The sequence below is a fragment of the Chanos chanos genome, chromosome 13 (genome assembly GCF_902362185.1).
Source record: "Chanos chanos chromosome 13, fChaCha1.1, whole genome shotgun sequence".
Lineage (NCBI taxonomy): Eukaryota > Metazoa > Chordata > Actinopteri > Gonorynchiformes > Chanidae > Chanos > Chanos chanos.
Window position 1 is genome coordinate 5,422,336 of NC_044507.1, and position 14,259 is coordinate 5,436,594.

Here is a 14,259-nt window from a genome sequence, read left to right on the forward strand (position 1 = left end):
TGAAAGAGCCACACTGCAAACTGGAGAGGCTGAGGTCAGTACTCTGGTGCACTGAATTTTTGGGAGGTGAAAACAAAGTGGTGTAAGAACCATTGCACATGTCATTTTACTTGGCTATCAGTCATTTTCTGTTGTTCACTTTTCAACTATGTGAACACTGAATTTGAACACTGGGTGGAGCTGTATCATCCAGACTTGACTAGGATTTGTATCATGTACTGTTAAGTGAGTTTGATCGGATAAACAACTGCTTCAGAAATAAAGCAAATCTGGTAACTAAATATATTTGAACGTGGATTACTGGTTGACCATGGCTTACCAGCCACTGTACATCAGTCACTAATTTTGATTACAGAAATTACTACACTTGCACAATTGTAAAATATGAAACATATATGTTTCACCGCTGACATTTTGAGCATGTTATAATTCATGTTATCATTTCTGCAAAGAAGTTCTTTTGTTCATCAGCTGATCAATGTAGGTGCAATTGCAATCCTAACACAGAGACACCAAAAGATGTAGGTGTGGTAGGATCTATAAATCAGTCTCATAAATCAGTCTCATAAAATTTATTAACCATTAATTTCGATGTTCAATATTTTATTAATTAAACAACTAAGATTAATGGGATAAGCTAGCTGTAACACTGTGCTACAGTCTTAGAGAGTATTGCAGTACTAATGTATTGCAATTACACTACTAAACCCATAACACTCATGAACAACCAGGTTGAAGGTAATTGGGAGTGCTTTGATGGCAGAGGTTGGCATTCAGTAGATACTGCGGCAGAAACAGACAGGACAACAGTTTATTTCAATGATACTATTTATTAACATAATCAATACTACTTGGCAAACCAATACTGATATGGTACAATCAATAATCAGCAGCAAATAGAATGATCAAAGGGTAACAAAATGGTGATGAGTCTATGTACAGGCATTCAGTGTAGAACTGAATGAGTGTTGGACCAGAGATGAGTGAGTGTGTGTGTGTGTGTGTGTGTGAGAGAGAGCGAGAGAGAGAGAGCGCGTGCGTGTATGTGGGCGTGTGCCCAGCTGCGCACTGAAGAGAGAGGGAGGAGTTCTTTGGAGAGAGGCTCTGCGCAGGCGCACAGAAGAGAGGAGGAGGAGCGAGGGAGAGAGGCTGTGCGCATGTGTACAGCAAGAGGTATGCGTGGTATGAGGATTTAGTGCGCAAGCGTGTGTGCTAGGCACCAACTAGAGTGGGGGTGGCAACGAGAATCGCATGTGTGCGAGAGACCAAAGAATGTCTAACTTGAGAGCTAGTCTCAAGTAAGTAGGCCCTAAACTCAACAACTCTACCCAACCCTTAAGTCACGCTGCAATCCCAATGTTGGAGGTGTGCAATCAGAAAAAGGGAGTTAGAGAGAGAGAGAACGCATGCCAGATCTATCCTTCACAAGAAAATAATAAACGGCTAAAAAACGCATCGTACATGAAATACAGCGTGTACATTAAAATCATAAAAGAATTCAAATGATAACACTTTCTTCACGTTAACTGCGTATGATCTTAATACTAAAGTATGCCCAGATGCCAGCCTTACTTTGAATAGCTCATTGCGTGGCGACCGAAGGTGCGTCTTTGGTAGTCTGATGAGCAGTGCGATTCGCAGGTCCAGAGAGAAGTTCCTTTCCTTGTCACTTGAAGATCTTCGGGGCTCCGTTACTCGTCCGATGATCTTTAAGGGTTCTTGATTTAGTTCGTCGACATTTAAAGAAGTAGAAAGGGATCCGGTCGCCTTTTCTTCCGTCGATTACTGTGTGCGTTACAGTGTAACTTGCCAGTAGAAGTTAAAGTTGCAACTGCGCGAGAGAAAGTAAATTAAACTTTGGTTGTACAAATGTCTCGCTTCTTTGTTACGCTGTCCTTTTCTTCGGCAGAGAAAAGAGACACCCGCTGAGTTGCAGAATTGCGGGGCTGGAAAGGAGCTGGAAAAGAGCTGGAAAAGAATTTGGAATTTTCCGCGGTTTTATGGCGAAAATTGCGCCATCACTGTATGGTATCTGCTGTAACCAATACCGTTACAGTGGAACCTGAGAAGATGGGTACAGATTACCCATGCGGTCGCGCAGGGAATTATGGGTAATATGTTCTACGGCCTGACGACCCCTACATCAATCTTGCCTGACAACAAACCTTCAATGCCTTATAAATAACATGAGACCGCGATAAAAACCCTGCCTTATCTTGATACACACAGACAGAGATTGAGGAGAAAGTTTTGCAATAAAAGGCTTATTTTTGGTATGATTACTGATAAAAAAAATATTTATATTCTTCATGACCATTTTGTTAGGTACTCAAATAGTTAGCTGCATTAATTCTATTATGTTATACTGCTTGTCTGGTAGACTGAAATGTTGTTCTGCTTCGCCCTCCTTAGAATGACATAATGTTGTATCACAGAGGAAGGCTTTGCTAGTCTGGCTTCAGCTCTGACCGCAAACCCATATTACCTGACAGAACTGGGCCTGGCAAAGAATAATCTAAGAAACACTGCAGTGAAGCTTCCCTCTGCCTTTCTAAAGGATCAGTACTGTAAACTGCTTAACCTAAGGTCAGTGTAGATATAGACTTATTTTATGTCTATGGTGTATAAATTTTTTTGCGATACATTGCACACTGTGCTTATACATATGGTTATACATATATAATTATGTTCTTATTATAGTCAAATGATGAGAAGTAATCTTAAGTGTCTGAAGATGTAATGGGTGCTTAAAAAACAATTTCCAATATCAATTGTGTCCCTCACTAGTGTCCTCACTTAGGCAGCTGAGGACACTTGTGAAGTGATTTAGTGAGGAAATATGTTTGGTCAGAAGGGCAGTAAAAGTGTTCATGGAAATCAGACGTCCTACCAGGATTCATTATGAAAAACTGCATAATTGATGGTACCTTATACTTTCAGAGAAAGACAGGCAGGAAAACAAAGAGAGAGATAGATGTAAAGAATGACTGACATTTATTTGAAGTGTATTTCATATTTCAAACCCACGATGGTGCCCATTTTGGCAAGGTGGGCTTTTTTGTTGTTGTCTACCCATGGCCCTCATCAAGCAGAATTTTAACAATTAATAATATTTAAACAATAAGTTAAAATGCTCATCTGGCTGCCATCCATAAGATGAATGGTGAAGTTGCGGGTAACCTTGGGTTTGTTAGGTTATCCGTTTGCGCGATGGCCCTTTTTGAATGAAAGGCCTATTAGACTTAACCAATAGAAATTAAGCGGACAACCACCAGCTCGTGCGTGCCCGTGAGTTTGAAGAAGCAGCAGTTTTGACACCAGTCAACAGGAAGGTAAGTATTTTCTCCAAAACTGTCACTTTAAATTAAAATCTGAACCGTTATAATATCTGATGTGACACAACTGAGCTATTTGCGCACTTCATACAGAGACGGCTACTCCGCGACGTTGAGAGACGGCGACTTCAAGTTAAATTTCAGTGTTTCAAAATAGTCGGGTGGTCTCTCACCTGTTTGCCTGTTGTCACATTATATTTAGGCCTGTATACTTCATCGGGAAATTGTGCAATAGCATAGTAGCCAGCCAGCAATACAGTGGGTCTGATTCTGCAGGTCGCATTTTAGGCTAGTTAGTTTTCTGAACGTTTTGCTAGTTTGGACAGCATATATTAAGTAATGAAATGCGTTCCATAATGTTGTTGTATCTGTCAGCTTTTTAAAATCCATATATTTTTGCATTTAAGAGAAATAACAATTTGAAGAAACTAAACACAAGCATGTTGTATCATATGAAACTGCTTTTGCTTGTTAATGCAATAAAGCTAGATTGTGTCTTCTTTCATAGTTCACTTTGCAATTTACAGTTTTAATTGTGCATGTCTTATTCTTTTGCTTTTTTTTTATTGTTGTGCTTTATAGATTACATATACAGCGCAGATTCATAACTAAACAGCCTTACACATTCCCAGCCTTACCTAACTTATCTGGCACTGCTCTGTACACAACTGTGCTTACTGCTATGCATTCTTGTCTGCTTACCTACAGCCCCAGCAGTCACTGACAGCAAACAGCAATGTCCATGTCCACCAGCTGATCATGTCCTCTAACAGTCTGAGAGTAGTCTGCAACTGAATAATCTTCAAAAAATAATTACAATAATACATTTTGATAAATGCCAAACTAAGGTGTAATCATAAAGTATGATGCAGTTTGCGTAAGTGTTGTGTTATGTTTTGTGTAAGTATTTAATTTTTTTTTCTTTCTTTTTTTTTTAAACAAATGTTACATTACACAATGCTATGTGATTACTGGCTGCCTTCCAGCTGAACCTGTTCAGCCCTTTTCTGACCTCTGCTGGCAGCACTCTTTACTGCAGCCAGACAGATCTCGAACTGAGACTCTTGTAGCCCCAGCTTCCTCCTTTATCTATCAGATATCTAAGGTTATAACCTTACTTGTTTGATTGTTTTTATACATTATACCTTAAAAGATTTTTTTTCACTCTACAAAACAAGGTGTTCTTTTTCTGCAGTTTTCCTTTAAAACTGTGTAAACACCCTGAAGCACAAGCTGAGTCCCCATACCTGACCCACACTGTATTCACAGTTTTTTGTATCTATTTAATAAAATAATGTTGTATTTATTAATAAAGTTGTATTTATTGAGATTTTCCTGAAGAAATGACATTTATTTTAGTGACAGATATTTTAGTGATCTCTTCAATCACGCCGTCCGCGAGCAGATCTGCCACCTGTTTCTCAATCTCAGCTCTTTTTTCAGGTGAGGTTTGGTATGCACATTGCCTGATTAGGGGATGGTCCCCCGTCCTAATGCGATGCCTCACCAGCGCGCATTTGCCTGTGTTCCGATTAGAGGTGCCCCAGACATACTAATGTCCCGGCTATACTGTAACATATACAAGAGAAGATACACATACATACACAGGATATCAATTTTAGACACAGACAAGACAACTATAATAACACACACACATACACGCACTCACACACTAAGCTCCACCTTCTCTTCTGCAAAGTATTTCTTGTGTAAACAAGAAAGTGAAAGTAAGATAAAGAGAGCTGGAGAAGAAATTTCTACTTTCAGACAACAATAGGTAAGTCTACAATGACACAATGAGTCTAATGGGCACTGCACAACTGTGTGATGAGTGATGAGTGGACAAACTGCTATTTTTCTGTAAGCTATAATGCAACACACTCATGCAACACACAAAGTTAAAAATGTGTGTGTGTGTGCACTTTAGGGAGACTGTATGTATGAAAGACGCTACATAAATAGAAATTCTAGTTTGAAGAGTTTTTATCTGAAGTGGACAATGATGTGCAGAGATTTTTTTGTTCCGATCACCATGTAGTTGCGGTAAAAATGAATATTTTCTCTTTTAAAATCTAAATGTTACTGACATGTTAACATACAAATAATGCAATGGAGCACCATGAAAGATGATTTTGAAAATCTAAAACAGTCGGGGGAATTTGGAGAGAGGGACAGAGGCCAGGATAAGGTCCCGTTTAGATACCATAAGGGAAATGGACCCACCCATCTCATTTTTTCTTTTATTTACAACATCCAGCTGCAAAAACAAATGCCTCACCCCTATCTCGCTCATCAGAGGCTGACCTCTCACTTGGATAAAATGATTCTGCATGCAGTGAAACTCTATTCAACTCTCTATAGAGCCATAGACAATGAGTCTAGTTATAGCAAACAGCTCCTTCAAAGACTGCCTCAACCAGAGAGAGGTCTTATCCTCAATCTCTTAACAATAGATTTAGGACTGTATTCTGAGGTGTTTTTTAAATGATATTGTGTGAATCCTTCCACAGTGGCTCACTTAGCTCTTTTGAAAAATTTGAGACGTGTAGCTTCATGTGCAAATGTATATTTTGAAATATATGATTTAAATATATCTGTACACTAACAGTATATTTCTATATACTGGACATTTTTTGCAGCTACGTGATATGTTTCATGTATGGAAAACTTTCAGTGTGAATACTGACGTATTCTTTTGGGACTGTTTGGAATTTGAGTGATTGTTATACTGTTTAGCCACCGAGATTCTCCTCCGTCAGCTGTGGGGAAAACTCACGGTGTTTTTCTTACTAGGGGTTTCTCCAGTCTCTCTGTAGAGCTATGCAGATAATGTAATACATTTTAGTTTGTGAGAAGGAGATGGTTCCAGCTCTTTCAGAGACACTAGGGCTGTGTCATCTGCTCAGGTTAACTGGGGCAAGAGTGAAGCCTCTCTTGTGTGGGTGGAGTTGTGGAGGATGGGAGGAGTTGTATTTAGACTATTGCACCCACTGTATCTGTAAAAGGATAAGTTGAAAGGTTGTTTCAGGATGTTTATGTGTGCACAGAAAAAATTATGAACTGGGAAAACTAAAAAGAACTGTTTACAAAATATGTGTCCAAATAGAAGTCTCTCTCTCTCTCCCAAAAGGAGGCTTAGGCTTGTCATAGTGAACTACATTACCTTATCACAGACTCTCCGACACAAACGTTTCACTACAGTTCACTGTTTATATCATAGTTGAGCTGTTTACTCTGACAGCATATCTTAATATGCAATGCACGTTTATGCACCTACTTCATGTGCATCATGTTTCTCTCTCTCTCTCTCTCTCTCTCTCTCTCTCTCTCTCTCTGTCTTTCTCTTACATTATCTCTCAGGCATAACTGTATTTTGAAATGAACAAAAAACTTAACATTGTCATGGACTCTCCAATATGAACACTTCATGACAGTTCATTGTTTATTTCATATCTATTCTCTTCATATCTCAGCATGCAATGCTTGTCGTGTGGTCGTTTAGTTTCTGTCACATGTTTCACCTTAATAAACGGGCTGATGAAGCATGAATTTGCACATCTGTGTAATGGGGAGAAAGGTGACAGGCATATGGAGCATAATGTAATGACCACAGTAGTCAGATTTGTGTCAGACCTGTAGTTCCTGTTAGATGTCCAAAAGAACGAGCTTGCACATGCGCTTGTGTGCATATATATATGCATACAGAACCACGCATGCACACACACACATTCACACACACAGTCTGAAGTTCAATCAGTAGCCTGATAGGCAGTGTGAACATCGACAGTAAACTCAAAGTGAAAGGGGAAGGCTTAGTGAGAGTGAGAGGGAAAGGCAGAGAGTCAACGCTAGTCCTGTGATCTCTCATTCATTTCTATTTTGTCTAAAACTACAGAAATAATGAGTTCAAAAAGTGCTCAGACCAGTAAAGTGAAGCTGAATGATGGCAGATTTATGCCACTGCTGGGACTGGGAACATGGGGAGCAGAGGTATGTGTTGTCTTTTATTGTCTTTTCTCCTTTTTGACATATGCCCTCATTCCAAACATAGTCCACTGATCTCAGTTGAGCTGTTTCAACTGCTTCATGTTACATATTGAAGTGGATTCGTTGTTATTATAATCGTTTTTGGCAATGTTTTATATAGTAATAATGTAGAGATTTTTTTTTATTTTAAACAGGGCTCCTCAGGATCATGTAAAGCAGCGGTTGAAGCAGCAATTGATGCTGGATACCGTCACATCGATACGGCATATGCTTACCGCAACGAAAGCGAAGTAGGAAAAGCCATTAACGGCAAAATTCAACAAGGCGTCATTCGACGCGAGGATATATTTGTCGTCACCAAGGTGAGATGGGGTCATAAACAACAGCATGTTGCCGGTAACATGTCACCATCAGTATGTCCCATGTAGAGTCTATGTGACAGATTTCTATATTTGATTTCAGCATGAGTATTCAGCACACTCAGTGGGTGGCTTCTTTCGCTTCCCTGTCTTTTAACTGATGAATGGTCCCTGTGTGCAGCTGCGGCTCAGCATGTACACTCAGTGGCCAATTTATTTGGTATACCACCCCCAAAAATGTTGATGCACTTCCAAACCGTCACTTGCTGATGCTTGCTATATAAAGAAGGCAGGCATGCACTGTGGCATCTGCCTATTGTTCAACTGAATGGTGAAATGGGCATATCAAGGATTTACCTTAATTGTTGCATCAAACATCTAAGAAAAAAAAACATCTGGTTGTTGGTGATTCCGTGTATCATGAGTGGCTATAGCACCTTGTTACAAAGGTAGCACTTTCTTAAAACTATCTCAGGGGCTGGCCTGTGAGTTCACTTCATTCAAGTGGTCTGCACTGTCCCCAGACCTCAGTCTTAGTGACATGAGCATCTATTCTGAATGTACAGCTGTTCTGTCTGGAGCAATAGAACGATGTCATCATGTTAGAATGGAGCGACGTTTCTGTGGAACACCTCTGTTGCCTTGTTGTTTCATGTCAAATAATCCAGTGTGTTCTACTCAGTTCTAGTTGCGCTAGATTTGTGTGCTTAACCAATTGCTCATGGAATGTTTAGCTATAGTGGTTCCAAAGTGTTATCAAGCATATATTAAATACACATCCCATGTCGTATCTTTTTCTAGAGAATTTTCGTAGAGTCTGTGGAGCCATGCACTGACTATGTTTATCCAGTGAATAGCTTTCATAGAGACTGTGTTTGTCCAATGAGTATCCTTTATAATGGCTTTGTTTATCAAATGTGTGGCCATTTTACTTTCTGCATGAGCACTGGATTAATGAATGTTCTCCTCATGTAGCTGTTTCCGACTCACTTTGCCCCTGAGGACATCCCTAAATGCTTCAATAAATCTTTCAGTGATCTTCAGTTAGACTACATTGATCTGTATCTGATACACTTCCCAGTGGGTTTTCAGGTAATACACACACACACTCACACACAGACACACACACACTCATTTACAGTACAGCACCTTCTCTGAAGGTGACATTTTTAATCTTATTCTTATCTGAGTGTGAATATCAAGGACATAAAACCATTCTTTTAGTGTATGCACATTTTTGTCATCACTGATTTCACATGAAAATGTCTTGAATCCCATTATTTTCTTTACCTTTGTGAACAGAAAGTAGGAGATGAACTCTTCCCAATGAAAGACGGAAAAATACTCACTAATGAAATTGATTATGTGGATGTGTGGAAGGTAAAGAAATGTTTAACTCTTCATTAATTCCATTTCATTCCAACTGTAGAGTTTAAAGTTATTACAAATATTGATCAGGGCAACTGTATTTGAACGTGAGCTGATAATCAGTGAACTTGCATGAACTCCACTGTTTAAACCTGTTTAAACCATTGTGACAAACTGAGAGAAATATTATAGTCTTAGTTTGAACGTCCAGGGAACCTTGTGGGAACGTCATGTGAATGGTTCTGTTGATAGACTGCTGTGTGTGTTACAGGGGATGGAGGCTCTGAAGGCTTCAGGGAAAGTGAGGAGTATCGGTGTGTCCAACTTCAACATCCAACAACTGGAGAGACTCCTGTCTGTGGCCAAGGTCCCACCAGCAGTCAACCAGGTTCTGCACAGCATTACCATAGTGCAAATCTAAACACATTATGGCAAATTGTGCTGACTCATTCTGACTGTTGTGACTTTTCACCTCCTTAGTCAGTGACCGAGGATCTTATACTTATATAACATGAAATACGATACTTAAAAACTCAGAGCGGCAGCATATGTCTGACTATGTGAGGTAATATGTTAATGTTATATTGCAACTGAGTGACAGAGAAAAGTTAATATCCTCTTATTATCCTTTCCTTACCTCACATTATTTTGACGTTTTATACATATGGAGCAGAGAACAGCGTCCTACTTGTTTGGCTACTTTGATATAAGGTGGATTAAGTGTGTAGGGCGGATTAAGTTGACTAATTCTGACACAGACTCAACTCCAGCGCCACTGTTTCAGTTAGTTCTATTCGGAGCGTAAAGAAAACCGTTTGAGTCTCCAGGTAATGCTAAAAAATGGGGCTGCTCAGCTGGCAACGGGTTTTCTTCTCTGTTTGCAGAAAGTCAGGGGCAAAACACTGACCTTACAAAGAATTTCTCTTCCTTCTATCTTAATTCTGCAAGCAAAATAAACAAACTGATCACAGATCTTAACCTAAGGGGAACTAAATCAGCTCTGTCACTGTCTCTTACTCACCTGCTAGATTAGATCTTACCTGTTGCATACATTTTTATGCAAATAAAACAAAGAACACTGAAGAGTATTGTTTCTTTACCTTGATAAGGGAGGGATTAAGGTGATGAATCAGTCTGACACAAACCAAATCTTGGGAACCAAATCTGGCACCTCAATTTGTTTTCTCTGAGTATCAAGAAATATGTTTAATCACATGAGTTTCAATCAGGTGATTAGATATAAAGTAAGTCGGTGGCTGCAGGGGTGATAAACCTGCCTCTTTATTTGCCCAAAGGAAAGTGAAAAAAGAAAAGACCTTGGAGACAGTTTCCCTCCCTCTGTCCTTGATCCATGAACAAATAAATAAACTGTTCTCAGATCTCCAACTTAGCAGAAGTGAACCTGCTCTGTCACTTTCTCCCAATCTTCTATCAGGTGGAACTCCACCCTTACCTGGTCCAGGCAGATCTGATTGAGTACTGCAAGTCCAAGAACATTGTGCTCACTGCCTACAGCCCCTTTGGCTCTCCTGGAAGACCCAAAGAATTGTGAGATGATTTTCCACTCATTTGATATCAGTGTGAAACCACACAGTTTATCATGTAGTCACTGCCTACAAGTGAAATGTACCATTCTATGGAAAATTCAAAGTATCCAGCTTCTGAAAACGTTCTCTACAACTCTTCTTCCCCAAATAGTCACCAAGGAGAAAAAGACCCTGAGAAACTGTTAGAGGATCCTGTTGTGCTCGAGATCGCCAAGAAACATGGTCGGACTCCTTCCCAAGTAAGACAACCATCTCACAGCAGTGACAATAAAAAGAATGTCTGTCTTTCCCTCTCTGCTCTTGTTAAGTGTGTCTATGTGTGTGTTAAGTGTGTGTATGTGTGTGTTTATTACAGGTTCTGTTGAGGTATCATGTGCAACAGGACATTGTAGTGATCCCAAAGAGTGTCACACCCAGCCGTATCGTGGACAACTCAAAGGTGATGACTGTGTACTCTATGAATGTCTCTTGATCCAGAAAATCTCTCTACATTTTGATCTTTTGAGCTATTCATTGTACTGTAAACATTTTGACATTTTTACATATCTAAATCAGAGCCCAAGGTATGCCATGTTGAATGAAGTTAACATGACCAAACAGTAAGACACAAGAACAAAGATTTTAAAATTTCTTTTTTGATCCTGCTCTCGGTTTTAAACTGAGACTGCTGTCCCTGTACCTGTTGTCAGTTTCATTTATTCAGTCAGATATTGATTGACTCAGATTAGCAAGCTTTAAGAAGAGCATACTGCTCTAGGAAATCAAAAACGTTCACAACACAGTGTCTAAAAAAGAAAGACTATAAGCCAGCAAAATGTCCGAAACCGTCATCTTCACAATAATGAATAAACAGATAGATAGATAGATAGATAGATAGATAGATAGATAGATAGATAGATAGATAGATAGATAGATAGATAGATAGATAGATATGAATATCCATGCAGTGTTTGCTGCATCTATCACTGTGCCGTGACCCTTAGTACTCAGAAATATAGGACTAGTTTACAATACAGGACAAAAAGACAAAAATGGACTGAGCTCTTGTAAATTTAGAATGGCCATCTCTGACTGTTCTCATTCAAACTGAAGTTTGTCTCAAATTGATCTGCAGTCGCTTGGTTGATTAGACATTCCCCAGGAAACACAAGCAAGTTGAATTATGTTGGTCATCATTCTTTTAACTTGTAATGCTTACTACATCTTTATAGATTGCCCATGTTATGCTGACCTGTTAACAATGAGTTTAATATTTGCTTTGTTTGCAGATCTTTGATTTCTCTCTGTCTGAAGAGGACATGAAGAGGCTGAAGTCTCTGGACCGTAGCTGGAGGGCCTGCAACATAAAAGGGTAAGATCTTAATCTTGACTTCCCTCTTCACACAAACTCACGTGTGAGGAACTCACACCCAGCCCTCAGTGCTGATGGTCCTCCTGATTTCTACTTGCTACTAATCAGAGATCAATAGATATCATGAGACAAAGAAATCAGTAAAATTTTTAGGTTTAAGGGTCTGAGTTCGTCACCCATGTCACCCACTATCCTACCAAAAGTCTTGAGTCATCATTCATTTTAGTAGTTGTGACTGCAGTCAATGTAATGGTGTGTTGGCCAGTCTTTGAATCCGAATCACTACTTCACAAAGGACCTGCAGACATTTTGGAAAAACACATAATTAAAAAAATGTACTGAGATTGATAAAATGATATGAATATGCATGCAGTTTTAACACGTTTTTTTCTTTTTAACATTACAGGATTGAGTCTCACCCATTCTACCCCTACAAGTGAAAGAGGAGGTGAACAGGATGGCTCTCACATAGAACAGTTGCTGTGAAGAATCATCACCACTGTTGACTATATTTAATAAAGACATGATGGTTTTAGCCTAGTCAAGAAATTACATATGTGACAGATAAATGTTACTTTTTGTACATAATAACCGGATTGTTTGCACATATCTACTAATGCCTTAATGCTAAACATTTACTCTACGATTAAGAGTTTGAACATGGATTTGAAAACATGTTAGGCCCAGATATCAAGTTTTGAATAAAAATCTTTTCAAAATCATTTTGATTGTGATTCAATCCTTCTGTGCAGTTCAAACCTTACACTAGAAAAACCACAGCTTTTTCCCTGAGGTCAGATTCTAAAGGCATAAATTCTTCTTGTACTTCTCTAGTGTCAATTGTGTTGTCCTTGAGTTGGCATTTGGCTCTCGGACCCTCTGTATTCTTCTGTCCTCTCTGAGCTGTTGGGCTTTTCTCCGCTCATGCTCAAGTGTTTGGGCAATACTGGTCCTCACACCCACAGCAGTGCTCTCCACACTAAACCCTCTTATCATCTAAGGATGTTAAGATGTTCCATGTTGTCCTCATCATCGTCTCGGTCTCCACCTCCATAGTGTCTGGCATACAAAGATGCATGGAGGTTGCCAAGTTCCTGATCTCACAGTCACACCGCTCCACGCCTCAGACCACTTCTTCATGTCTTTCTCTCTCTCAATCTCACCCTCCCTGAAATCCACTGCTCCCACGCTGCCAGTCTCAGCTAGGCGCAACCTTCGCACCCTCTCCTCTGGCGCCTTCTCTTCTATGGTCTGTTCCTCTCTCCCATCTGTGGAAACCTTCTCTCTTCTTCCCGTGGAGGAGAAATCCTCTACAGTCCTCTCCACACTGGCCTCCTCCCTGGACACCCTCTGCCCCCCCCCGTCACCAAGCCGGCTCGCCTCTCCGGTCCCAGTCCCTGGCTGACTGACAGCATTCGCGCTGACAGAGCCAAACTTCGCGGCTGAACGGAGATGGCGGAAATCGAGATCCCCCAACGACCTATCCCACTACCACTCTCTTCTTCCTTCTTTCTCCTCTACCCTGTCCTCTGCTAAATCTGCCTTCTTCCACTCCAGGATTGACTCCTCCTCTTCTAACACCCACAAACTCTTCTCCACCTTCTCCTCTGTCCTCTCTCCTCCTCCTCCTCCCTCATCCCTATCTGCTGATGACTTTGTCTCCTTCTTCGAGAAGAAGATCAAAGGCATCTACGACTCCCTCCCCCCATCCCCTCCCACCTCGGATCCTGCACCCTCCGCCTCCCCCACTATCTTTTCCTCCTTCTCCCCTCTATCTGACTCTGAAGCTCTCCTATTTATCAAATCCCACCGTCCTACTACCTGTCCTCTAGACCCCATCCCCTCCCCTCTCTTTCAGGCCATCTCGGACGACATTCTGCCCTTCATCTCATCCTTGATCAACAGCTCCCTGTCTACTGGCAAAGTTCCTTCTGCTTTGAAGAGGGCACGGGTCAAGCCACTGCTTAAGAAGCCCACTCTAGACCCAGCTGATGTCAGTAGCTACCGTCCAGTCTCTCTCCTACCGTTTCTCTCAAAAACCCTGGAACGTGCAGTATATAACCAACTCTCTCCATATCTTCTCCAGAATAATCTCATGGATCAGAACCAATCTGGATTCAAAGCCGGCCACTCCACCGAGACGGCCCTCCTTGCTGTCTCGGAGGAGCTCCACTTGGCCAGAGCGAAGTCTCTCAGCTCTGTCCTCATACTCCTAGACCTCTCCGCAGCATTTGACACAATCAACCACCAGATACCCCTCTCATCCCTTGCTGGGCTGGGCATCGCGGATTCTGCACTCGCATGGTTCAAGT

The 14,259-nt window shown here is 40.7% G+C and overlaps 2 protein-coding genes across 4 annotated transcripts in view; both read left to right on the forward strand.

Annotated features, from left to right (window-relative positions):
• The first annotated feature begins 6,996 nt into the window (after positions 1–6,996).
• The window catches only part of LOC115826341 (aldo-keto reductase family 1 member B7-like), a 28,861-nt gene continuing 21,598 nt past the window's right edge, over positions 6,997–14,259 (forward strand). The window contains exon 1 of the mRNA XM_030790142.1: positions 6,997–7,232. The gene's annotated coding sequence lies outside the window, so the exon portion shown is untranslated. The remainder of the gene's footprint in view (positions 7,233–14,259) is intronic.
• Positions 7,213–12,669, forward strand: LOC115826338 (aldo-keto reductase family 1 member B7). 3 transcript variants are annotated; one of them, XM_030790138.1, is made up of 10 exons: positions 7,213–7,334; positions 7,496–7,684; positions 8,657–8,773; positions 8,984–9,061; positions 9,321–9,437; positions 10,485–10,597; positions 10,748–10,835; positions 10,952–11,035; positions 11,865–11,947; positions 12,354–12,669. In XM_030790138.1, the coding sequence occupies exons 1-10, from the start codon at positions 7,236–7,238 to the stop codon at positions 12,385–12,387; spliced, it is 1,002 nt and encodes a 333-aa protein (XP_030645998.1). In that variant the 5' UTR covers positions 7,213–7,235; the 3' UTR covers positions 12,388–12,669. The 3 variants fall into 3 exon arrangements, with proteins under 3 accessions (XP_030645998.1, XP_030646000.1, XP_030645999.1); XM_030790140.1 differs by having other exon boundaries at positions 7,213–7,331; positions 7,517–7,684; XM_030790139.1 differs by having other exon boundaries at positions 7,213–7,325; positions 7,517–7,684.